At 57.6% G+C, this 25,455-nt stretch overlaps 1 protein-coding gene across 1 annotated transcript; it reads left to right on the forward strand.

Moving 5' to 3' along the window:
- The first annotated feature begins 435 nt into the window (after positions 1 to 435).
- Positions 436 to 23,781, forward strand: IL11RA (interleukin 11 receptor subunit alpha). The gene is made up of 13 exons (XM_061477177.1): positions 436 to 565; positions 18,980 to 19,079; positions 19,370 to 19,430; positions 19,547 to 19,713; positions 19,854 to 19,968; positions 20,643 to 20,675; positions 21,022 to 21,185; positions 21,305 to 21,468; positions 21,570 to 21,711; positions 22,080 to 22,175; positions 22,365 to 22,464; positions 23,085 to 23,167; positions 23,259 to 23,781. The coding sequence occupies exons 2-13, from the start codon at positions 18,980 to 18,982 to the stop codon at positions 23,273 to 23,275; spliced, it is 1,242 nt and encodes a 413-aa protein (XP_061333161.1). The 5' UTR covers positions 436 to 565; the 3' UTR covers positions 23,276 to 23,781.
- The last annotated feature ends 1,674 nt before the right edge of the window (positions 23,782 to 25,455 follow it).

Here is a 25,455-nt window from a genome sequence, read left to right on the forward strand (position 1 = left end):
ACCCTTACAAACGTAAACCCCAAAGAAATGCGCGTCCCAGGGCAAGGGAAACTGAGTCACGGGCAGGACCTGCCTGCCTCAGCTCCTCCAGGATGCTGGGAGAAGGGCAGGCAGGGATGGCGAACGCAGGACGAGCTGCCTGGAGAGGGCTGTGCACCCTGGGGCTGTCCCTGAGCCCCGGGGGGTACCAAGTGCCCCGGCCGGAGCGGGACGGCGAGCTCCGGGCACGGGATGAAGGGGGGAACCGCGCATCCCGGGGGACACCGCGCATCCCCTGGGGACACCGCGCATCCCTGGGGGGCTGCGGGGAGCAGCCGCGGGGCCGTGTCGGGTGCGGGGGGCGGCTCGCAGACAGGAAGAGTCCCGGGGCGGTGGCGGCAGATTGGCAGGGCCCTGCTCCAATGGAGCGGCGGCGGCGGCTCCGGGCTTCGCACCGCCTGCGCTACCGGCCACAGCCAGCCCGGCGCGGGCGCTCCGCCGCCGGACCCGCTCCCGGCCCCGCTCCGCGCTCCGGCCCCGCTCCGCCGAGCGCCATGGACACATAGCCTCGGCACTACGCAGGAAGGTAGGGAGCCGTTCCCCCCTGCACACCCCTTCCCCAAAAACAGGGACCGGCCGCCGCCCCGACGCCTCGGTGAGGGGCGCGCTGCTGCGGGAGGGCTGCCGGCGCCGCGCAGCAGGGGGCTTAAACCCCCCTCTCCCCCAGCCTGTTTGCTGCTGGTACGGGGGGAAAGTTGTGTGTGTGTGTGTGTGTGTTGTGCCCCTCGCAAAGTTACAAGAACTTTTCCTCTCGCTTCTCCCCCCGCCTGCCTCTGGGTATCTGGTGCTGCTCCCCCTTTCCCCCACCTCCCCGGAGATGCTCGGGGGTTGGATGGAGTTGTCGGGGTGGGATCTTTAATCCCGTTCCCCAGCCTCCACAAATGCTAAACCCCGCATCGAGTTTGGACCCCTTTCCCCCCGGTTTTCTCTTCGGGAGTAGTTGTCTGAAGAAAGGCTGGAGCAACACCAGGCAAGCGCCGCCCTGTCAGGGCCCCCTCTTCTTCTGGGGGGTCCAAGGAGGAAAAGCTGCTCCCAATTACGAGAGGCGCGGGAACAGGCGCTTTCCCATGTGCGGGCACTGGCAGGGCTCTCCGCCTGTCTTGTCCCTCTTTGCATCGGGTGCCATCTCAAATCACGACTTCTCCGTGCTGTGCCGGCCCCTGCGGTGCCGAGTCCCGGGCTTTGCCCACTGCCACTTCGCAGGCTGGCTGTGTCATCCCCAGGTCCCCTCTAGGCTGGTGAAGGGTGTCAAAGGGGACCACGGGGCTGAGACTGGCTCAGACATCCCTGACAGCAAACCGAGACCCCATTGTGTTGGTACCTAGGGGTACCTTGCCTCGGGTCTCCATGGGGAGAAACCCAGAGCTGCGACAACTCATAGATGAATTGCTGTGCCCAAACTGGTGTTGAACTGACTGGTGTTGATAACACAGCCAGTGCCAAGCCGGCCAGGGCTGGCCAAGCACCTCTGGTGCCAGGACGGGAGGTGCCCGCTTGGTACAGGCTGCAGCCACATCTGGCTGTGGTGTTTGCAGGAGGAGGTGGGGTGTTTGCACTATGGCTGTTTGTAGGAGGGCAGGTTGCAGCGTGGTTATGCTACGCGGAGCCTGTGGCATCCCAGCCTGGCGCAGGGCAGAGGAGGTCCACAGGGAGATGTGAACTGGTGGAGGTCCCTCCAGGGCCAGGGTTGGGGATGGGACATAGCTGCAGTGTCCTCCCAGCAATCACACATCCTCTGCTGCCAACCTGGCCCTTTCTGAGGGCAGTGAAAGGGGCCATATCACCTCTCTGGAGAGGTGCGAACTGACCTTGGCAGGCAAAGTGAGACTGGAGATGAGGGACGGGGTGAATAATGACAGCGGGGTTGTGCGCAGGGTTGGACATCACCCGTAGAGGGTGAACAGGGGGTGTGGGCTGCAGTCGGACGGTGGGGACCGGTCCCAGGAGGTGCAGCTGAAGGCAGAGACTGCCTGTAGGGAGGTGGAAGAAGAGCAGCTCTGGTTTTGCCCTTCCTCCTGCTCCATTAACAGGAACCGCTCAGGGAGGGGAAAACTTGACATGATGATATCTGATAAGCCACTTTTTCCCTGTCCCAGAGAGCCGTCTTGGCAGCAGGGGGAGAAGGATGCTTGGCCAAGTGCTGGCCATAGAATCATCATAGAATATGTTTGTGAAGGATGAATGAATGACTCACGGCACAGTGAGTCTCCCTGCCGTCTTTATCAGGGCAGCAGTGGTGGTTCCCTTTTGCAGCTGATGGGCTTATCAGAAGCCTTAAGCTGAGTGGGCCCCCAGGCAGCCCACACTTGCATCCCCCAGCCTTGCATCTCCCTTGGCCTTCTACCCTGGCTCACCTGGACCATCCTAAATGGGGAGGCCCCCATGGATGGTAGCAGTGCATGGCACTCTCCCCCCACCATGAATTATCTGAATGCTCACTTCAGACCCTCTCTTTCCACTCCACTCTTGTTCAAAGGCAACTCCAAGCTCTTCCTGCTCACACAGGGCTCAACCTCCCTTCAGTTTCCTGCTGAGTGCGTTCCTGGAGAGCTTATTCCCCCATGGGAATTGTGCCAACATTGTGCTTTTAGTTCAAGACCTCTTCTCCCTCTCCGGTGTTTACCCTGCTGTATTTATAGCTTCCTCGTTAGGTTAAACAAGCCAAGAGATTCTTGCATCTTCTTCTCCCATGGGTTTAGATCTGGAGGAAAACCCCGTGTGAGATGCTTCCCGCAGGAGAGGGCAGGTGCCAGCTTGTGGTTCTGCTTTACTCCCTTCGGAAGATTCTGGCACCTCTCCCAGTTTGTTTCCCCTCTTCTTGTTCAGGCGTGGGATGGGGTGGCTCTACCCCTGCTGACAATACAGCCAAGGACACAGCTTGGATGGGATGGGAGCTCTTTCCTACTGGTGATGCGCAGGGGCCTTGCCAGCATTTGGGGTGCTGATACAAAGCCAGCATCAGGAATTAGCCCTGGGATGTCTGGGGTGACTCGCTGGGATGTTTAGAGAGCTTTTGGTTTTTCTAAGTGTTCCTGTGGTTACAACAGCATTGCATGTGTGAAAATCACCCAATCTCTCTGGCCGGGGATGTAGTGACCTTACAACCCGAGTTGCTACCAGCAAATCTCTCTGCACCTCCCAGTGATGTCTTTCGCCTCCCATCCAGGCTGTGAAGGTGGGAAGGGTGCAGATGCCTCGCAACTGTGGTTGAGTCGTCTTCCCCAACAGCCAGATTCCCATAGACTGTTTCCATGGAAAAAGGAAAATTCCTCTGGAAATTAGAAGCAGGTTTGCCGTGTCAGGGATCAGCGTGTTAATAGGAATTATCTCTCAAGCCTGGCTGCTTCCCAGGTATCTGAGTCACCCTGGCATGGGGTTGGGATGGGGTGAGCTTCAGGCTCTTTTGGATGGTCACAGCACCACAGGCCCTGGAGCATGCACTGAGCTCTCTGGTACAGGCAGAGGGCTGGGCTGAGAGGTGCTGTTCTTCCTTCTCTCCAGTGGTGTGAGTCTGGGTCATGGAAAAAAAACAATGGCAAAGTTCTCTTCCTCTTCTGGTGTTTGCGGTGGGGGAGGTCCAGGAGAAGAAGGACAAGAAGTCTGTCAAGACCTGATTCACTTCTATGCTATCAGGACTGTGTGTGGTGTTTGCATCTGACAAGTGGAGCTTGGCTTGCTCTAGCGGGGATTGCTCCTTGCTGAAAAAGCTTATGAGGGACTTTGGAAGGGTCCGTGCAGAGCAAGGTCACATCCACCAGTGCCCTGCTCATACTTGTTTCCTGAAGTTGATTTTGGAGAGCACAAGCAAGTTGAGGTTGACTGAGGGTGAGACCTGGTGTGGTTCGATGTGAGACTGGCCTGTGCTGGTGGCAATGGTCAGGGGACCACAAGTAATCAACCAGGACAGGGGAGGATGCTGAAAGTGTTTTGGAAACCAACCCAGGGCTCCCCAGAGGGTGCTCAGCTCTGCTCCCCTCCTTTCAATATGGAGATGGTCAAAATAGAAGCAGCATAATAAAAATGGTTATGGACCTGCTGAGATTGCCATATAGGGAGCAGTGGAAAAGTTTAGGGCTCCTTCACCTAATGAAACCCTGACGGTGGAAATAAGGTCATTTGGGCATCTTCTGGTTTACCCTACCTCCTACAGTGAAAACAAAGGATGCTGAGCCGTGTTGAAAAGCCGATGCTGGAGACACACCAAGGGGGAGAAAGGATGGGCGAAGCTGCTGGTTTCCAGGAAGCATCATCTCTGTGGCAGCTTGGGGAGGGTCGTGTGTCTTCGGCAGAAAGGGACTGACCCCCGGTCCCATCCCACTTCGAACAGAGCTCAGAGCTGCAGCCCTGGGGGTGTGGAAGGGCAGATGGGACACAGTGGGGCTGGCACAGCATTCCTGGAGCACATTCCCGCTGGCTGGTGCGGCAGTGCCCTTCCAGCTGTTTCCTTCGCCTTCCTGTGCTTTCACCAGCCCCTTCCTTTGGGACCATGAGCTTCATCCTGGCCAGACCGATAGCAGCAGCTGGAGCCAGGGACCTCACCAGCCCCTCTTTGATGAAGGTCAACACAGGCACCAACTCCAATTCAATAACAGTGCGATTCAGCCCTTGCCTTCCTGCAAAAGGAGCTATGAAGAAACAAGAAGAGCCGTGATTCAGGGTCTCTATCGCGAGCCAGCCCAGCATCGTGCCCGTGTTGCGACAGAGCTCCCGACAGCTGTGCTGCAACAGCCCCGCAAAGGTCCCCAGGGATGGCTCGGCCGCAGTGGCTCGGCTTGGCTTTGCGAAAGCCGCTGTCACGCAGGGTGTCCTGGCCAGCTGGCATGTCCCCAGACTTTCTTGCAGGGCCAGGGCCAGCCCCCAGCTCCTAGGGAGGTCTGCAGGAGCCTTTCCTTTGCTTTCCATGAGTTTTGCCCGAGGCCCCAAGTCTTAGGAGGAGCTGGTGGACCCGACCAGCTATTGCTCCATCCTTGTCTTGCAAGGGCCAGCCTGCAACCCTGGGGGGTTTCTTGGTGCTTTGGCAGATTCTGTTTTTTTTTAGCTCCTGCCAGGCTCCCAGGGGGCTGTTTTGTAGCTCCCCCATGGCTGCTCCACCCCATCCCAGCTTTGGGTTTTGCTGTTTTATAGCTGGAGCATGGATGCGCCTGCAGAAACATCCCTTTTCCCTGGCCTCCCCAATCACATCTGACTCTGTTTCCCCCCTCCAGCTGAGACTGTTCCCATGGTGCACTGCAGTGCCCAAAAATCAGCTCTGTGCTCTTGTCCTGGGCTGCTGTGTTCCCCTCCCTGCAGCACCAGGGCATGCAAGGAGCAGGATGCAGTCCCCCAGTGCCTATAGGGAGCAGCCAATATGAGCTCCAGAGGGGCTGGTCTCTTGAGCATCCTGTTGACACAGCTCTTGGTCTACTGCACATCCCCATTCCTCCTTCCCAACTGCGGGCTGCAGCTACGTGCCAGGCTTCTCTGTCAGCTTCAGCAGCTGGGTGGTTTGCTCCAAAGATGCTTTGGAGGGCTCCACTCAGCCCATGAGGTCCTGAGGTTTGGACTCAGAGTGGTCCAAAAGGAGGATGCTGAGATGCCTGGGCTCAGATGGAGTCGCAGCAGTGCTCATGTTGTGACCTGGGATGGGTGAAGGATGTAAGCAAGGCAAGGTCCACAGGGGAGCTCATCTTGGTTTTCACCCCTGGGGTGCAGCTGGAAGAACAAGACAGATGCTGGGGCATTGTGTCTTGCTGCATCCCCAGATGATGTCCCATGAAACATGTCTCCAGCAGGATGGTCAGTGGTGATCCACAGAGAATTTTCTTTCTCTAGTGCCTGGAAAGGTCCCTAAGAGCTTTTTTTTTGCACATTTACCCCATCTGCCATGAGCAGAGGGATGCTGCAGCAGCATTTAATCCTCCTGTGGCACACAGGGGACCTCAGCGACGTGGCCACTGCATCTCCATCATCATCAGCGTTTCAGGGATGGCAGTGAGCACCTCTTCACCATCCCTCTCCACAACCAAAGGAAGGTGGAGCAGAGCCAGAGGTAGCATTTGCATCCAGCTCCATGAATTTCCAATTACCAGCTCGCCTTGCCACCGCACGAGAGGCTCCTGCACCTAATTTTTGGTGAAATGATCCATTTTTCTCAGTAATTTAATAGTGTGGGCAGGCTGCTTGCTGACCGGGAGCCAGCAGCCAGCACCGAGGAGCCTGTGTGCCGGGCTGCCGACCGTAACCACCTTCCCTGGGCGACGCAGGAATGCTGACCTAATAGAAAAGACATTTAAAGAGGAGTTATGGAGAGTGGCTCGGCTTGGATTCGGCTCACACGCACAGCTCCTGGCTGCAGAGGGGTCTCTCCGTGCCCCGGCAAGTTGTGGGTACCAGCACCAGCAGAAGGGATATCCCCAGTGGGAGCCGAGCAGCAGGGCCCAAGTCCTCCTGGCTGTCAATCTGCACAGCAGCTGCTTTATTTTCTGGATAAAAAGGCTGCTTGGGGAAGGCTGTTCCTGGGGCTGGGTTCAGCGCCCGGCTGCGGCTCTCCCAGGGCTGGAAAAGCCGTGGCGCTTCGCTCTGACATTTTCCAAATGAGATGTTTTGATTTTTTTTTTTTTTTTTTGATTTTTTTTTTCTTAATTTCATTTCATTCCCCACCCCAAGGTAATGTTTGGAAGCCAAATTTAGCTTGATTTAACTCAAACCATTTAAAAAAAGTAAAACCACTGAAAACCAAACAAGGCCTATCATTTAGAACAAAATGTTTTGGTTTTCATTTTCCTTTTGGCACACAAAACACAAACTTCTTTTTTTTTTTTTTTCTTAGTTTTTCCATTTTCCTCTTGACCCACAAACAATTTCATTACATTTTGCTTTTTGTTCTTCCTGGTTGTTTCCCAAAACCACATCATGCGCTGTGGCTGGGGGGCGGGCAATCTGCTCCTGGTGGGATGGGGTCCTGGTGTGGGTGCTTCCCCATAAAGGTCAGAAGGATTCTGAAAGGAGAAGCAGGAGCTGCTCTCCCTGCTGCCAGCACTGACTCAGCTGGGAGCTCCTTGTGGAAAAAGGGAGGCCCGCAGGCATGGGATTTGGGATTTGGGATTTGGGTCTGTCCCAGCTTTCCTAGGGTGATGTGAGCCCTGGGGCTGAGCCCTGCTGGTACCTGTGTATGGCTGTGCTATGAGTGCTGTGCCCTGCTGCTGGGCATCCCCTCTGGGAAGGGCGAGCTCTGGCATTGCCTTCTTTCCTTGTTTATTCAGGTTTAAAATTAATCCGACCTTCTTCTGCTCAGGCTTGTGCAAACACAGCGTGTCCCTGAGTGGGGACCTCCTGCCAGCCCAAGGGCAGCCCTTTCTGTCCCCACACTGTGCTGATGCTGCTGTGCCCGCTGGGTGAGGTCCCCACATGGACCTGGGTGCTGGGGGTGCTGGGGATAGTGGGGTGCACGCTCTTGCTCTCAGCACGCCAGCCTCCTCCTGGCAAAGACAGCTCTGGGCGTAAATCAGTGCACAGTTAATCCTCTGGGGCAGGCTGCCAGGAGGCTGAGTGCCCAGATCCGGTGTCTCTGGGCTGGGTGAAGAGTGGCTGCAATGCCTCCATCCCGGGCAGCCCACACGTCACAGCCAGACATCATTCCCCCAGCCTTGACCCACTCTTGTTGCCTTCCAGCCCAGCCCTGTGTCCTCCATCCTTTGCCAAATCTCAGCTTTCCACTCTGCCTCAGCTTCACTGGGGGCTGCCGGCCGGGCAGAGAGCAAGGAAAGGATAATGGGGAGCAGCGGCAGGGCCAGTTCTAACGCAGAAGCAACCGCCCGGCTCATCCACCACCTGATTTGATTTGATTCCCCTCTCAGTGCCTCGCTGCATACCACAGCCGTGCTTTTTATAGCCCCCAGCTGCAGCCTTGGCGTGCTCCCGGCCAGCTCCCTGCTGCGGTCCCGCTTGCTCAGTGCCAGCATCCCTGGCCGGGGCAGGGGGGGAATGGATGGATGACATCCCCGGGGTCCCTGTGGTGGTTCAGCAAGAGGAGAGCACGGGCTGCAGAGGAAGGCAGATAATTAAACCCTAACCCAGAGCCACGCTCCCGTGCCGGCGGAGGCGTTTAAAGAGCTGCATTAGTCACCCCCATCGCAGCCGGCGCGTGCCGCGTGCCAGGTCGAACGCCAGCAGTGGTGGCCCGTCCTTCACTGTCCCCTCTGGTGCTGTCCAGGCGTGATTCCAGCCGGCCAGAGCCACCAGCGCCTTCCATAACCCATGGCTCTCCCAAGGGGGGTGTCAGCAGTCCCCCATCCACTCCTAGTTACCCGACGGGCTCTGGCACGGTTGAACTGCTATGAGAGAGGTTAGAAGGAGGTTAAAGGTTCCTCCCTGCTCCCCAGGATTGCTTTTATGAGTGCCTGGAGTTTGCTGCCGTGTTTCCACATCCCACAGCTGGGATGCTGCTGTGGGGTCCAGAGTGTGTAGAAGAGATGTACGGTTCTGTTGTCAGCTGCATCACTGGAGCATCCCTGTGTTGGGATGTGGGGTTTGCAGAGTGGGGGAAGCCAGCCAGCAGGCAGGGAGCAAGCATCCTCGCTGGGAAGCAGCGAGGGGGGGGCAGCAGCTCCCTCCCTATGCTTTCTCCAGACGTGATTTCACCACCGCAGGGAGGGAGCGAGGCCAAGGGACAGGCCCTGCTCGCCTTGACGGCACCCGCATTGCTTGCTGGGGTGTTACTCATTTGGGCTGTGGCTGGGGACAGAGTGTACCCAGGTCCCCACAAGCTGGGGGGGGGGGGGGGGGGCGACAGGGGGCTCAGTGAGCCTGTGCTTTGGGGTGCTGCCAGGGAAAATGGGGAGGGAAAAGGGCATGGATGAATAGGGGGCTTCAGGCTCACAGCCTGCTGTCCCCTCCTTGACGCCAGTGGTGAAGCCAGACGTGTGCTGGGCATGTCCAGCTGAGCAGATGGGGCCAAGATGGGGCCACTTTCACCAGGATGGTGCCTGTGGCTGCTCCCTATCGTCCTGGTGTGATTTTTCAGAGCTGGGCATGGCAATGTGGAAGCAGAGGAGATGCTGCAAGGCGGCAGCATCCCGCTTCATCTCGCTTCATGGATCTGGGGGACATATCCCAAGAAGGGGGCTCCTCTGGGAGGAAATCCTAAGGTGCCACAGAGCCACATGGGAGCCTCCCATGGCCACTCACCCTGGACCAGCACCCGAGTATTGAGTGCCCGGGGCTAATTTTAAACCTTGGCCGAAACACCGTGCGGCTTATTCTGCCTCCGGCAGGGAGGCAGGGAGAGGCCAGGCAAAGAAATAGCAGCGGTGCTGCCATGTGGCTGCTGCCAAGCAGCTGGGGCCGGGCAGCCTTGCCTGCACACAGGCAGGGGAAGGCAGGGAGCTGTGGAGGCGTGGATGTGCAGGCATGGCTTTTCCAGAAGTCCAATTTCAACCCGGTGCGGGTGGCTCCAGATTGGGGGGGGGGTTAGGTCCCTTAAATCTGCTGCCTCCTAATGGTGCTGGGCTTCACTTTATGAGGGTTGGGGTCTCATTGGCAACACCCCAGTCCTTGGGCAAGCAAGGGGTGGCCGGGGGGGGTTCGGGAAGGGAGAGCTGCTGGTGCTGCCGGCCAGGTGCCGAGCATGCCGGGAGAGGGGAAAGCCTGGGAGACTCGTTCTGAAACAAGGCTGCCCTTTTATTCTCCTTTACGACTGCATTTTAATATCCACAAACATCCCTCCCTCCCCGTGCTGCTGCCAGCAGAGCCTGTATCGCCTGCGCTTGGCCTGCCGAGAAACCCCGGCCAAACCCTGGGCCCCAGCACAGGGGAGAGGATTATTTCCCTCCCACCCCCCCTCTTAATATATGTTTTCTATAGCTCTAATTGGACGGGCTTGAGCCCCGGCCAAGGCAAACACACCTGGGGGAGCCTCGCCTTACAGACCCCATCTGCTGTGCTGGGGGCTCTGCTCCCTACACAACTGCTGCCTGGCCCCTTTATAGGGGAGGGGGCTGCTGTAGGGGTGGGGGGGGTAGGACCGCTCCCACATCAAACCACCAAACAGCCTCTGTGGAGGAGGAGAGCCCAGAGAGGCGGTGCAAGGAGATGGTGCAGAGGCAGCAGGGGTACCTGCAAGAGCCCTATCCTGCAGCAAGACCCCCATCCGGCGTGGAGCTGAGGTATTTCCCCCCACTAGGGTGCTGCTGGACCCATTAGGGTGCTGCAGGGGAGGGATGCAGTGGGTATCAGCAAGGGTTTGCCCTCTTGGAGTGACAGCATGGGTGCATTAAGGGGTGGCAGCCCCCGGAATCTGCATGTGTATGGGCAGGGAGAATGTGGGGGCTCCCATGGTGTCTGTTAGGATGTGGGATTACCTATCCAGTGACACCCATCTGGGAAGCATTCAGGAAGGCAAGCAGAGGAAATCAGCATGCCAGGCCACCACAATGATTTGCATTGACAGCCAAATCTGGGCTGGGCTGAGCTTTGGGTGCTTCTTCCGTGACTGCTGGCTTGCTTCTGAGGCTTTTTGTCTGGGCTTTTCTCGCTTCTGTTGTTGCAGGGGCCACCCCTGGTGCCTCCATTGTCAGTGGGATGAGCAGTGCTGGCGTCCCCATGCCAGGGTCCCATGAGTTTCACAACCACATCTGTGCCTAGCCAGGGCCAAGAGAGTTTTTGTGGGCCTCTGCTTGGCCACACTGGGGTCCCACCTCTTCTGGGACTGGGGTGAACACCCTGACAGTGGCTCAAGGAGGTGTGGAGGCACCCAGCACCATGGTTCATCCTAGAGGATATTTCTTCCTGTCTTCCATGTGCCATCTCACCATCTCCCAGGGATGCGCAGGGAACAGTGCAGTGACCCCGCTCCACCCTTAGGGAGGGATGCAGTACATCATCCTTCCTCCATCTGCCCTGACACCGAGCAGGCATCACTGCTGCAAACTGCCCTCCTGTGGTGCCACTGACTGCTCCAAGGAGGAGCTCTGGCAGCCACTTCACCCTCTCAAATATGGCTGGTGCTGCAGGAATACAGGCTGCAAAGGGAAACAGTGTGCTTATAATACACACCCTCCCAATGCACTGGAGTGCTTTGCATGAGCATTGCCATCTCAGTGCAGTAACAACTGCATCAGCAGCTTAAAATGTAAAGAATAGGATCTGGCCTCCCCAGGACCTGCTGTCAGATGGGTTAGGGGGATCACACAGGCTGGAATGTGCCTCTGTCCCCCTACAACCAGTGTGCAAGGCAGGAGGGATTCCCTGTGCATAGAGGGAACTTCAAGGCACAGCCCTTGGTGCCTCCAACCCGAGCCAGGGCTGTGCAGAGGGCAGCTGGAGTGTTTGTGCAGGGTTTCGGAGCTGCCTTGGCCTCCGGTCAGAGCAGGCTGCAAAAGGAACATTTCGAAATTCTTCTGGATGAGGAAAATTCCACGGGCAGCCCCCCTCCGGAGAAAGTTTGGGATGGCTGAAATGTTTGGAGTGAGAGGCTGCTTGCTTTTGTTTACTCTGAACTATAACATTGGATGCGGGGGGGGGGGGGGGGTACCCAAAAAGGGAAAGAAAAGAGACAATAGGAGGCTGTAAACAGAGCTGGCCCGGAGTGGGACCGGGGCATCTCTCCAGCGCTGGGGAAGGAGATGTGTCAGCATGCTCACTGCATTGCCCTGCTTTCTCCCCCGGCTCAGATACGTTCACACTTAATCTGTCAGGAGAACTTGGCTGGGGTTTTTTCCCCCAGCACAAAGGGAGCTGGATGGTGTTTTTCCAACCTTCTCAACTCAGGCAGGGCTCTGCCACCAGCCTCTCCTGCCCCAGCTTTTCCCCACTTCTTGCCTCTTCTCCACCTCTCCCTATGGCTTGGGGGCTGCCATCTGATTGACCTGACATGAGGTATGGGGCACGGATGTTGCTGCAGTGAGGTGCTTTCCCAGCATCCATCCCTGCCTTCACCTTGGAGAAGCTTGCCTTCAAGCTTGGAGAAGACAGGCCGTGGTTATCCATCCCAGCAGATACCAGAGCCTGGCGCCAGCATCCCCACATCACACATTGCCGAGGGGTCCGCAACAGCCGTCCTCTCCCCACACACAGAACCTGACAGTGGGGTGCAAGGGGTTAATGGCTTTGGTGGTGGCTTTATTTGGCCACCCAGGTGGCATTTAATGGCACCTGAAATCCCTCCCTGGCCCAGAAGGGATTTTGTTTTGCAGAAGCAGCAACAGCAAATGACTAGCTGGGGGAGCGTGTGTGTAAGGTGAGCTGTTTGTTTTGGCACTGCCACCCTGCAGCAGCGCTTTGGCTGACCCGGGCACCTTCATGCCTCTGGGAAGGAGTTAAGCCTGACAGCTCCTGGGCATCAGCCGGCTTTGGAGCATGGGGAAGGTTGTGAGGAGCACCAGGCAGGGGGATGCTGTGGGGTCCCTCTCCTGCTTAGGGCTCCTGGTGCCAGAATGGAGTCCATCAGGAGAAGCTGGGATTGTGTAGACCATTCGCCTCTATATGTCTGTTATGGAATCACAGAATGGTTTGGGTTGGAAAGGACCTTAAGATCATCCATGGGCAGGGACACCACACACTGTATCATGTCCCCCAAGGCTCTGTCCAACCTGGCCTTGAACAGTGACAGGGATGGATCATTCAGCATGTCCTTGGCCAATCCATTCCAGTGCCTCACTGCCCTCACAGTAAAGAACTTCCTCCTTATATCCAGTCTAAACTTCCCCTGTTTAAGTTTTAACCCTTCACCCCTTGTCCTATCACTACAGTCCCTAATGAAGAGTCCCTCCCCAGCATCCCTATAGGCTCCCTTCAGATACTGGAAGGCTGCTATGAGGTCTCCACGCAGCTTCTCTTCTCCAGGCTGAACAGCCCCAACTTTCTCAGCCTGTCTCTGTACAGGAGGTGCTCCAGTCCCTGATCATCCTTGTGGCCCTTCTCTGGACTTACTCCAGCAACTCCATGTCGATGCTGGGGACACCAGAACTGCACACAGTGCTCCAAGCGAGGTCTCATGAGAGCATCTTCCTTACATATATGGATGCATAAGACTTGTATCAGCCCTAGGGCCAGCTTATGGGGGAGTTTGTTCTGTGGGATGCAGATGCTGCTGGGGGTGAAATGCCAGGCGCAGTCTGGTATCCGGCGTTGTGCCGGGAGCTGCGGCTTCACCAAAACTTGTGCCAGGCTGGGCTGAGCCCAGGACTAGAAAAAACATCCCAAATCCTAAAAGAGGAAAAGCCTTTCCCACCCTGCTCTAATCACAGGGTGGCCCAGCTCCATTGCCAGCAGGTCCCACCCGTGTCCCTGCATCTGGCACCATGCCTGTCTCCATCCTTCAAACCTGTGCCAAGGGCAGTGGCGATGCAGCCCCCCCCAGCTCCATCCCAAAAATAATCTCCCAGCTATAAAGAAACCCACCAGCACTACAGCTACAGCCTGTGGGTTTCTTTACAGACCAGAGATTATTTTTAGGAATGACTCCAGCACGTGGCTTTGGGGAGGGGGGAGCGTGGGGATGGGGATAGGGATGGAGATGGAGTGGGGGGCCCTTCTTTCCCCATGCTGAATGCAGCACTGCCAGCTGGCGTGGCCTCGGGGCTGCTGGCTGCTAACAGAGCCCTTGCTGTTTTGGCCCTTGCCGATGCCTCCGGTTACAACCAGGAGCCAGAGACTTCTTCCCATGGGATGGAGCAGGGGAGGGCAGGAATCAGGGAGCTGGGGTGGGAGTTTCCTGGCCCGGGTAAGAGCAGAGCCTGACCTCCATGAAGCTGGTGGCATGATGAGGTGTGCAGTGGGCCCCTGGACCCCGAGCACAGGGTTCCACTAGTAGCTGCCAGCCCCATGGAGGAGAGAGGTGACCCTTAGGATATGGGGTGGGCTTGGACACCAGTGGTCAGCCAGGCATTGGCAGGGGATGTCTGGATTGAATGGGGATGTAGATTGTATCTGCCTGTGGAGATGAACTGATTCCCCAGGTAGAGCTGGGATTAACCCAGTGTTTGAGTTGAGCTGGGGTTAACCCCAGTCCTGGGCTGCATTGGATTTAACCCCACAGCTGGACTGACTAACTCCATGATTGGGTTCTGCTGGGTTTGATTCCATGTTTGGGCTGAGCTGGGAATAGCCCCACTTCTCAGCTGCATTGGGTTTAGCCTTGCATTTGGACTGTGTTGTAGTTAACCCTGCATTTGAGCTGAATTGAGGATAACCCCACTCCTGAGCTGTGCTGAGTTTAACCCCACATTTGGACTTCATAACCCTGTGTTTGGGCTGCTCTTAGTCTAACCCCACATTCTGACTGAGCTGGGTTTAACCCCACTGCTGAGCTGAGCTGCATTTAACCACACATTCGGACTGCACCAGATTTAACCCCAAATTTGGACTGCACTGGATTTCATCCCATTCCTGGGCTGAGCAGGACTTAATCCTGCTCCTCAGCTGCATGGAATTTAATCCCATATTTGGGCTTTCCTGAGTTTAACCCCGCTGTAGGACTCTAGTAGGTTAAACCCTGCATTCAGGCTACTCCTGGCTTACTGAACTGCACTGTCCTCACAGGAAAAGGTTGCAGCTTGTTTTACTGGTTTAACTGGGGTAATTCCAGTGTGCTGGGTTGCAGGGCTGCAGTTGTGCATGTGTTCGTGCTGGTTTAGCCTAGCCTGGTGTGAGGGCCCATGGGTGCTCAGCACCCCACCAAAGTGGTGCCAAAGCAAGCAGTGATTTGAGGTCCCCGAGGCACTGGAGGGGCTGGGCACAGCAAGTGGGACATCACCCCAGCAGTGCCCAAGGTGGGTGCTGCTGGTGGTCCTGGGGCCTATGCATGTCCCCAGTGGCCCTGGAGGTGATGGGGGACATGCTTCTGTCCCTGCCACAACCCTTTGCTGTTCTTTCTCTGTTCACCCAGTGGTTGTGAGAGTGCATTTAGGAGACAGGGATGGCTGGTTGCAGGGGACTGTCCCAGCAGCAGGGTTGGTGCTCCCCCATCAACCTGAAGCCACATGATGATGGAAGTCACCAGTGCAGGGGTGGGATGATGAAAGGTTTCTGGTTAGATCTGTAGCCATGGGGATGGACTAAGGCCAGGCTGTGGCTCCTTAGAGCAGGGCACTGTGCTCATAAAAGCTGCCAGGAGGAGAGGGGGTTAGTGGGGCTCTGTGCTCGTAACCCTGCAGGAAAGGAAGAAAAGGGGAACTCCTGCTGCTTGGAAATGCTGCTGCCCTTGGCCACAGGACGTGTTTCCCACAGCTGGAACTGGCAGAGAGGAGGGTCTTGGGTGCAGGGACAGGGATGCTCCCCCAGCTCAGGGGCAGGAATCATAGGATCACAGGATAATTAGGGTTGCAAAGGACCTTAACATCATCTAGTTCCAGCCCCCTGCCTTGGGCAGAGATACTTCACGCTAGACCATGTCAAATACCATCTCTAGGGCATTAGAGCTGGCCAGCATCAGGCATTGCCTATTGAGAGAAGCTTTTTGCAGGTAGGCAACTGCAGCAGAGCTGCCAAGTGCTCTTGGGTTTTTATTTACCACATCTCTATAGCAGCGATGCTGCCCCAGGCCACACTGCAGAGAGGTTAGGAGGCACCCAGCTTTCTGTGCTCAGTGGGGAGCATCCCTTTCCTCCCCAGTGCCGTCTTCAGCCCTGCAGCATGGCATCATCTCTTGTGTCCCCCTCCCCACCACCCTCAGCTCTGCATGTGGCTCATTCCCTTTGAAGAGAGACTTCAAATGAAGCAAAGGAAAAAAAGGAAAGAAACCCAAAACCCACTGTCTTTTCAAAGCACTGAGCACAATGGAAAGTTAGCCTCCCCCAGGAATCTGCACTGGGCTTTGCCAGGCCACAGCAGAGTGGCCATGCTGGGGGGACTGTCACACCCCATATAGGCATCAGATCTGGTGCACATGGCTGTGATTTTGGGGGGTGTTTTGGCTCGCTGCATTTCAATTTGGATGCAGGAAGGGGGTCATAGCAGGCTTTCTCCACAGAAACTTGTGGATGAGGTCAGGCTGGACAGCAGGGCTGGTGCAGGGTGGAGAGTGGCACCTCGTGTTCCTGGCTCACATCCATGGGTGCTATGCATAGCCTGGTCACCCTTGTGACCTGAGCATCCCATGCCAAGGGAGCAGGGTCTGGCACCACTGCCCTCTCTGCGGGCCAAGCCACAGGCCCAGGCTGGGTCCCTCTGCCCCGGCCATGGCCATGGGAGGTCACCCAGCCCTGGGCAGCCGTCTCTCGGGCTGGGATTAGCATGTGGGGAGGAAGAAAAGCTCTGATTGTTCCCTCTGTCCCGGCTCGGCTCCAGGACCACTGTGCTGGGACTCCCTGTCCCTGGGATGTGTCACCGCTGTGCAAGCATAGAGGGATGCTTTCTCTGCCTGCGTGCCCCATCCATGGGGATGCAGAGACACTAAGGAAGGTGGCCTGGCAACACGTGTGTTTGTTTGCATGCATGCTTTCCCCTTGGCAAGGAGTTTGGCTGCATAAAGCTAAGGGGATCCTATCTGGGCAGGCTGTTTGGAGCACTGCCTGGTCTGTAGTGCTGGCTCAATGCCACACTGAGGCAGGCGAGGGCTCTGGGTCTTCCCCTGCTCTGCGGCTGCTTCCCCTTTTGTTTGTGGCCGTCGGGCAGGCAAAGAAGGGTTTACCCTGATTCTCCTCTCTGCAGTGGTGCTTGGTCATGGCTAGGGTTTGGCAATGGTCAGGCAGGTCATTGAGTAACCCAATGCATGTGTCCAGGGAAGGTTTGGTGCTGCATTCCCCCCATGCTGCACTGTCAGGGCTGGGCAGTGAGCAAAAGAGCCCATCTGAGGCAGGAGAGGTCATAGGGAGCTGGGCTGAGGATGGGGAGCACTCGGGGGGGAGGGCTGGGACAGAGGATGCTGCAGGGTGGGAGGACATGCATGGGGTCACTGGGGAGATCAGGGCTGGGATGCAGCTGGGAATGGGGTCTGCAGAGGTGTTCTCTGCAGCCACACAGGGGTCTGGGGTGCTCTGGGCTGTGCCTTCAGCTCTACATTTATCCATGTAGGGAAAGATGCCTCTCAGCATCGTGGCTGCAGTGTCATTTCCAGACTGGTCAGGTCTCAGTGGCCCTGAGACTTAGCAAACTTGTGTCATCAGAGAGCCAGCACCCAGAGCACATCCCCTTGCCACAGAGCAGCATGAGGGGCAATGGGTGCAGCAGCTCTGCCTTCACCCTCTGCAGTGTTTGCATGAAAACCCAGTCAGAAGAAGAGATGATTCTATTTTAAAGCTATTTCTCCCATCTCCACACTAACACACTCTCCCTGACACTCCCCCCTCTCCCTTCCCTAAACACCATCCCCTTAACTCTGGTCCACGTGGTGTTTGGAGTTATTTTTGGTGCTGCTCTTAAGTGTATTTTAAGTCTTCTTTTTTTTTTTTTCCTTCCATCACCAAAATATTTTACTTTCAGGCCAAACGTTCCCAGTTAGTTACCAGCATAGTTTTGGCAAGCACCTTTTAACTGAAGTTTCCCGGGAGTGTTTCTCTGGGTGGTTTGGTAGGAAAAGCTTATGACAGTCTCATGAAATTATTTGGGCTTGGGGCTTGTGTTTGAGGCTGCCTGGCTTGTTCAGGGCAGGGTTGATGTGGGCCCTGCACGCCTTCCCTCCCTGCATTCCCTGGCTGCAGCACATTGCCTTGTAGCTCTGTTTGCTTCACCACACTGTTTGCTCTGTGGCCATGGGCACTTGCCCACGGGAGAGGAGCTAGCATTGGCTCTGGGGTGCCTTTGCTGGGCTGGAGCATCCCTGCCTGGAACCCCTTGGCTGTGGAACCTGTGTGACTGAGGATTTACCTCCATGAGCTGCAGCCTGCTCTTAGGGCTGACAGTATCCACGTAAATAAACGCTTCTACCCATTTGTGAGGGGTGGGCAGGGGGTTATTCCAGGGAAAAATGATTCATCCGCCTGTGCCTGCTGGGAGCAGGCTGTTAGGGACAGTGTGACGCTGATGATATGCATGGCGTGATGCTGGCCAGGATGGATGCCCTGAGGTGGTGCTGGCTGGCACAGACAGGGTGACGCTGGCTGATACACGCGGGCCTGTGGAGGTTGGAACAGATGCCTTAGGACAGTGTTGGTTGGCACAGACCGGGTGATGCTGCCTCTGGTGAACAGAGTGATGCTGGCTGGCATGTGCAGGGCAGCGCAGTCTGGAGTGGATGCCTTAGAGCAGTTCTGGATCGGCTGGGCTGGCCAGGGTGATGCTGGATGGTATGTGCAGAACAATGTAGGCTGGAATGGACACCTCAGGGAGTGGGGAGACCCCACTCTATGGGTGAGGTTGGCCATGGAGAGTTAGGTGCACTGACAGCATTCCACACAGTTCTCACTCCTGACCTACTGGTGAACTCTGAATGGGAGAAAGGGATTTCACGGCCATTCTCCCTGAGTCCAGAGACCCTAAATGGCCTGGAAGGGCACAGACCTGCACTGATCAGCCCTTTGGTGGGTGCAGGGATGGGCAGGGATGTGGGAGGCCAACCTGCCCCACTCTTGATATGGCCAGAACTGTCACGGACCTGCTCTCCCTGGCTGTATGAGCCTCTTCTGATCTAACTGCTGTCTCCTGCCATGTAAATATAGGCCAGATTTTCTCCTTATTCCTTTCCTGCTCTGCCTGCACTAGCTCACGTCTCTGGCACAGGACAGCAAAGGCAAAGAGCCCTTGGTCACACCAACCCATACAGCCCCAAGCTCCCAGTCCGTGTTTGCCCTGCATTCTCCTGGCATGGGGACACCTTGGCAGCTAGGGACTAGATGTGACAGTGGCACAGACCCTGCCAGCTGTGGTCCCAGTGTCACAGTCCCTGTACTGTGCCCAGCGGGATGGGATGAGGCAAGGGGAGGATGCGGGGTGCCTGGTCCTGCAGGGATGCTCTGTGCTGTGGGCACTGCTGGCCACCCCATTACAGGGGTTAATGCCCTCTCCCTTCCCTCTCTGCCTCCTCCAGATGCGCAATCCCATCCCAGGCCTGGGCAGGGTGATGGTGTTCCTCACAGCATCCCTGGCATCAGCCTCCCTCGCCGTCCCCAAGGGCTGGGGAGAGGAAGGTGAGCCCGCTGCGCAGCACCCCATGTCCCAGCCATGGGGTACCCCATTCCCCTAGTCAGGGCATACACAAAACCCCGTGGCAATGGGTGCCATCTGGCCAGCATCCTGCTGCAGCTGCCCATTGCCCAACTGGGACCAGTGCTTCCCAGTCCCACATGGTGGTACCTGCATGAAGCAAGACCCCAAAGTCAGCACCCAGCTCCCCAGAGGGGTACCCCAGGCTGCTCAGCACCCAGCCCTGGCACGGTTTGGTGCTAACACCCATCTGGGGATCTGTGTGTCCCTTTAGGTGTGCAGTACGGACAAGTGGGGACAGACGTGACCCTGTTGTGTACCGGTGCCCATGCTGGGTAGGTCTTTTCCACGCACACCACGGGATGTGTCCAATGGGATGACTTGCATGGTGAGCCTGGGGTGACCCAGCGTCCCTGTCCCCAACACCCCCTGCACGGTCTCTCCTCCCCAGCGCTGTGGTGCAGTGGAGACGGACAGATGCTGCAGCACTGCCGGAGGGCTCAGTCATCCATCAGGGAGCCCTGGTGCTGCCTCAGGCCAGCCTGGCCACCACGGGAGCCTACAGCTGCCATGGCGAGGACGGTGGCCTCCTGCACGCCGTGTCCCTGCAGCTGGGATGTGAGTAGCGTGCCCATGGGCTGGGGTGTGTGGGGTGTGCAGCCCCACCAGGACAGGTCTGTGAAAGGGTTACCAGGAGGGGACTCTGCAGTGACAGGATGGGGCCACCCTCGCTGACTGTTGCTTCCCCCCCACCCCAGACCTGCCGGGGGTCCCCTTTGTGTCCTGCAGAGCATCCGACTATGAGAATTTCTCCTGCTCCTGGACCTCCAGTGTGGAGACCTTCCTCCCCACCAGATACATCACCACCTACAGGTGATGTATCCCTATAGGGCACGGGCTTGGGGGGTTACAGGGTGCCAAGGGTAACCACCAAATTGTGGTGGCCATCAGGGGTTCATGCTTGGGGGTGAGCAGAGCACCAAGCACTTGCTTGCTCCACGGTGGGCCCCAGCAGTGTTGTGAGGCAGCACAAGCAGGTTCCCTCCCTGCCCACGGCTCTGCCAGCACCAGAAGGGCCGTAAAAGAGAAGCAGGTCATCCTCAAGCTGCCGAGTGCTTCAGCATGCTTCGGGATGAAAGGAACCCTGACAGCGTTGCTGCTTCTAATTATCCCAGCAGGCCAAATTAGTGGGCTGCTTTGAAGTGAGACAGAGCTCATAAAGCACAGCCCTGCTGCAGGCTGCAGGAGCAGGGGCTGGGGTGTGCTGGGGAGGGAGCATCAGGGGTTCAGCAGGGAGGGGTGGTGGGAAGCAAATGGCCTCAGGGCTTAAGGGAGGGCAAAGCCAGCTAACGGTGAGCTGCTTTTATCAGTGTCCCTGTGGCTTTGCTGGGACTGCCAGCTCTGCTCACCAGCAGGGATGGGCATGGTTTTAGCTCTGTGCCCCTTGCCATGTCACCCATGTGGCAATGGGGGCAATGGGGGTGCAGTCACCTTTCATGCCGTTCCCTCATCCTCACTGTCTGCTTTTTCATCTCTCTTTGTGACAGGAAGAAATCGCTGACAGGTGAAGAGAGGCGGAGGTAGGACTGATTCCCACTCTCATCCCATTCCCTGGGGAATTGGTCCCTGTCCCAAAGGCTCTGCCACTGTCCTCAGCAGGGTCCCCAGAGTGAGGGCTACCCATATCCATAGCAAGAAGAGTTTGCCCCAGGGGGGGACCTTTCCAGAAGGGACTTTGGGCTGGGATGGAGACATTCATTCATGCTCAGAGGGACATGCAGAGCTCTGCAGGGTCAAGGGCAGCTCAGCTGTAGCAGGGGCTCCTCCACCAGGCTCTTGGCATTGGGGTGTCCCCACATGTCACCAAGAAACTGCCTATGCGTGGCAGGTGGGGGGACACATCACCAGTCTGCCTCCCTGCTGCAGGAACAAGAACGGGCACATGGGGCCGTGCCTGCAGGATCCATCCCGCCCCGGCACCTGCACCGTCCATGGGTCCGAGTTCTGGAGCTCCTACCGCCTGAACATCACCGAGGTGAACCCCCTGGGCTCCAGCTTCCGCCTCCTGGACGTCACCATGCAGGCCATCAGTGAGTCCATATCCATCTGTCTGTCCCTGCCAGTGTCCATCCACCCCATGCGAAACCAGCTCTGGATGGCAGCATGGCAGCCCTGTGTCATGGGGGCTCCCTTATCCTCTCCTATGCAGTTAAGCCAGACCCTCCGGAGGGCTTGGTGGTGGAGCCCATCCCCTTGGCCCCACGGAGGCTCCTCGTGAGCTGGAAGTACCCCTCCTCCTGGCCCAAGGAACCCCACTTCCAGCTCCGATTCCGGCTGCAGTACCGGCCCGTCATCCACCGCTCCTGGTCGGTGGTAAGCAGGGGGTGAGGAAAAGCAAAGCTGTGGGCACAGGGCAAGGGAGGGCTATGAGGGCTGCCCCAGCCTGCCCCACAGCTCCCCTTTGTTCCATGCAGGTGGAGACAGTGAACCTGTCCGAGGTGATCACAGATGCCTTTGCTGGGCTGGAGCACGTGGTCCAAGTCAGCGCCAAGGATTTCCTGGATGCGGGAAACTGGAGCGAGTGGAGCGCCGAGGCCCGGGCAACGCCAGCCAGAGGTGTGAGGGGGACAGGCTGCAGCCCCAGCAGCCCTATGGGGTTGTGTCATCCCGCCCTAGAGCCCCTTCAGCACCTGCACCTCCCCAGCCCCTTCCCTATGGCACCAATTCCCCCCAGATATCACCCAGGCTCCTGATGTCCTTTAGACCCAAGAAGCTGGTCCCATGAAAAGCTGACCCCATGTGCAAGGCTTTTGTAAGGGGACAAAGCATCTCCCAGCCCCACAGCAGCCATCAGGGGATTGCCCCCCACAGCCTTAGGGCAGAGAAGGGCTCCAAGAGCACACTTCTAGCACCCTTGGGACACAAGGGCATCCTTCTTTGGTCCTTGGCTGTAGGGTGGGTGTCTCTCACCTCTGTCCTTGCAGACCTGGTCACCACAGCGAGTGAAGAAACCACTACAGACACCAGCCTGGAAAGCCTGGCCGAGGAGCCCTCCCAGGCTCCCAACCCTGAGCCCATCAGTGAGTAGAGCTGGGGGTGGCGGGCAGCAGGGCCAGGCTGGGCTCACGTGCGGCTGAATGTCATGGGAACGGTCTCCTGCCCCACGCCTGTGTGTGTTTGGGGTGCTGGGGTGTCCAGGAGCTTCCAAAGGCTCCCTTGGATGCCAGTGGCTGTGGCATCCCCAGGCCATGACAATGTCTCTGCCTCAGACCGCAGCGAGCCCCTGGAGAAGACGGTGGTCCTGGTGTCCCTTGGGATCTTCGCCTTCTTTGTCCTGGCTGCTGTTCTCATCGTCACCATCCTCATCTGGTAGGTTGGGTTGTGAGAGGGAGAGGACTGCGTGATTGCTGTCTCCATTCCACTCCATCCCTTGAACCCTCAGCATGACGTACCCCATGTCCCCCCTGCTGTGCTTTGGGGCCCTTGCCCGAACAGACTTGGTGCCATCCCCATAAGGTAGTTTATGCTCCCCTTGCCCCAGTGCCATATCAATACACCTTCCCAGCACACCCCACCATCTGCAGTACTGCCCAGTCTGCTGGGGTCTTTCTCCTGAGCCCACATCTGTGGGACCTTTCTCTGTATACCCAAAGATGCTGCTATTAACATCACCCCAAAGGGTCTGAGGGCTCTCATGCTCCAGAGTCTGCACCAAGACCTCTCCATTTACCTTTCCTATCTGGGATTCCTGTCCTTGGGTCCCCTCATCCCACACAGCTGGGCTCTCCCTCCCATGGTGTGGCTATGCTGTTAGTCCCTATCCCCATCCCAGCTCTGCTCTATTAGCTCCTGTATCCCTGGAGCTGACCCATTGGATTGGCTGGGCACAGCTGGATGGGGATGCAGAGTGGAACTCCTGGGGATGCGGGCAGTCCTGGTGCCAAGGGGGGGTTGCTTGGGGTCCTCAGCCACCACTGCTCTGTCCCCAGGCTCCGGGTTAGGAAGCACAGCGAGGACAAGACCAAACCCCACAGCTTCTTGGTTGCTGCCACCCACTTGAAGGCACTACCGAGTGAGTCGGGGTGCAGGGGGTGTGATGGGGGGAATGCAGGGGAGGGAGTGTGGGAAGTGCCCTCCTCAACCCCTGCCTTCTCTCTCGGCAGAGGCCCAGATTTTGTAGTGATCCCTGGCCGACCCCTGCTCCCTGCGCCCGCTGTCCCATGCGTGGAACTTGATGCCACTGCTGGTCCCCAAGGACCCCACGCTTCCCGGGTCGCCCCACGGCCATGGACATTGCCAGAACAGCCCCCAGCACCCTGGGGATGCAGTATGGATCCTAAGGAGAGAGGTTGTGCTTCCAGAAGCTTTGGGCTGCCCATGCCCGCCCGGAGCTGTCTGGAGGCACCTTGGACTCAAGGCAACGGGGCCAGCCCTGCTGCTGAACACATGGGGATAAGAGGCTGAGCCAGCCGTACCTCACTGCCTAGTGTCGAGGGGGACTGTGCGTGCAGGCTCCTTGGGGTGCCGGGCATCAGTGAGCAGGGGGTGCTGAGCCCTGCCCGTCACCCCTCACCAGCCTGCAGAAGGGACCCCCCCAGTCTGCCTGCCCCTCTCCCGCATGCTGTGCCTGGAGAGCACAGTGGTTCCAATAAAGGGGATAGTGTTGGCACTGTCCTGGCAAAACCAGCCTCGCGGATGGAGCTGCATCAGGGGAGAAGTGAGTGGCATGAGGAGAGATGCCACCCTGGGGATGGTCCCCATACAGGTCAGTCTTAGCCCCTCCAAGCACCACTTGCTGAGTGCTGTAAGAGGATGCAGCAGATGCCTGGGACATCTCCCTTGTCGTCGCCAGCCCAGCAGCAGGGACAGGACCCTCTACACAGCCCCTCTAACTCAGCATGTGGCCCCCTCCCCGCGCTTTGACCCAGTCCCTCTGATTGCTTCCATGTGTTGGCATCTCCTGATCCCCGTGCTCAGCGCCAGCAGCCCAACAAGATCCAGATGGGGAGGGTGGAAATGGAGGCAGCGGCAGTGTGGGGAGCACGAGGAGTGGAGCCAGCGTGGGGTGGGCCCCTGCTCCTGCCTGCTGGGGAGATGCTTCACTTCCAGTGGGGCCCCTTGGGCTGCCCTTAAGCTCTCTAGAGTGGGGGACAACTCCTGGAAGGGTCATCATGGGGACTGGGATGGAGGGGACAGGGGCAGTGCCTTTTGCCAACGGCTTGTGTGCCCATGGACACTTCTGCCCTTGCTGGGTGCCCCTGTACTCCCACCCCAGCTGCAGGGGCATGGGGGCTGCCTGTGCCGTTGCTTGGCTTTGTGGGATCCTGGCCCCTCATTGCCCTTTGTGACCATGCTCATCCTGGATGGAGCAGTTGGGGGTCAGCCCTCCAATCTACAGCGTGCTACTGTGGTGGCACCATCCTTGGGCAGGAGCAGGGCTCTCCATGGAGCAAGTAAGGCAGGTCACAGGTGGGAGGTGTAAGGGGACAGATTCTGACTGGGCTTCTGAGCCCAACAGCCACATCCTCTTTCCTAGGGACAACCCAGAACTCACCAGCCCCGGATGCTCTGGGCCCCAGCATCCAGCCAAGCCAGAACCCTTTCTGAAGTGCCATGGTCAGCATTATCTCACCTCAGTCCCCAGCATAACATGGGCAGCCCTTTCCACTTGGAAACCTGCCCTTATCACGAGCAGATAGCACTCCCCTGATGCTATGCAGGAGCTCAGGGCTGTGATTATCCATAGGATACTGTTGTACATGAGCGATGTCCATCCCATAGCTGTGGCTGCAGCATTGCACACTGAGATCTGGTTTACGAGCACCTGGTGCTGGTTTAGAGATTGATGGCTGCTTGAGGCACACAGCAGTGGCTCTGGCCCCTGTATCCTGCCTGCTTATAAACTCCAGAAAGTCGAGGCGTGCGCTGAACAGGACGAGGTTGTTGTTGGCTGGGGGAAGCAGAGACCACCAGAGCCTTGCATGCCCATGAAGCAACGTGCGCCTGCATTGTGCAAGCTCAGGTGGGTAAATGAGAAATGACAGGCAGAGGTGACCCATAGCAGTGCTGTCCCCACGTGCCAAGCCCTGTGTGCTCTTCCATAGCTGGTTGGGGTTTTACTAGTCAGATAGTGGGGATGCCCAGTTCCAGTAACCAGGGCAGCTTGAGGGCAGAAGATGCTTATCCGGTCCTCATCACTGCATCCCACTTCCCTTGGCCCTGAAGGGTGACCCCTTTCCTCTCTGATGGAAGCTTTATAGGTGAGACATGCTGCTATGTGGCAGCAGGAGACACCATGAGCAGATGAGAGGTCTGCATGCCACCACGAAGCCTGGTGGGATGCCCCGTGGCTCACCTCAC

This window comes from Pezoporus flaviventris, unplaced genomic scaffold, assembly GCF_033815535.1.
Source record: "Pezoporus flaviventris isolate CSIRO_AGI_PZ_B2104156 unplaced genomic scaffold, CSIRO_AGI_Pfla_v1 ptg000100l, whole genome shotgun sequence".
NCBI classification, from domain to species: domain Eukaryota; kingdom Metazoa; phylum Chordata; class Aves; order Psittaciformes; family Psittacidae; genus Pezoporus; species Pezoporus flaviventris.

Excerpts from the sequence above, each read along its gene's own strand:
- IL11RA (XM_061477177.1), top strand. The coding sequence starts at position 18,980 with ATGCGCAATCCCATCCCAGGCCTGGGCAGGGTGATGGTGTTCCTCACA. Across the intron at positions 19,431-19,546 it reads TGTACCGGTGCCCATGCTGG|CGCTGTGGTGCAGTGGAGAC; the intron begins GTAGGTCTTTTC and ends TCTCCTCCCCAG. Across the intron at positions 22,176-22,364 it reads TCCCAACCCTGAGCCCATCA|ACCGCAGCGAGCCCCTGGAG; the intron begins GTGAGTAGAGCT and ends TCTCTGCCTCAG.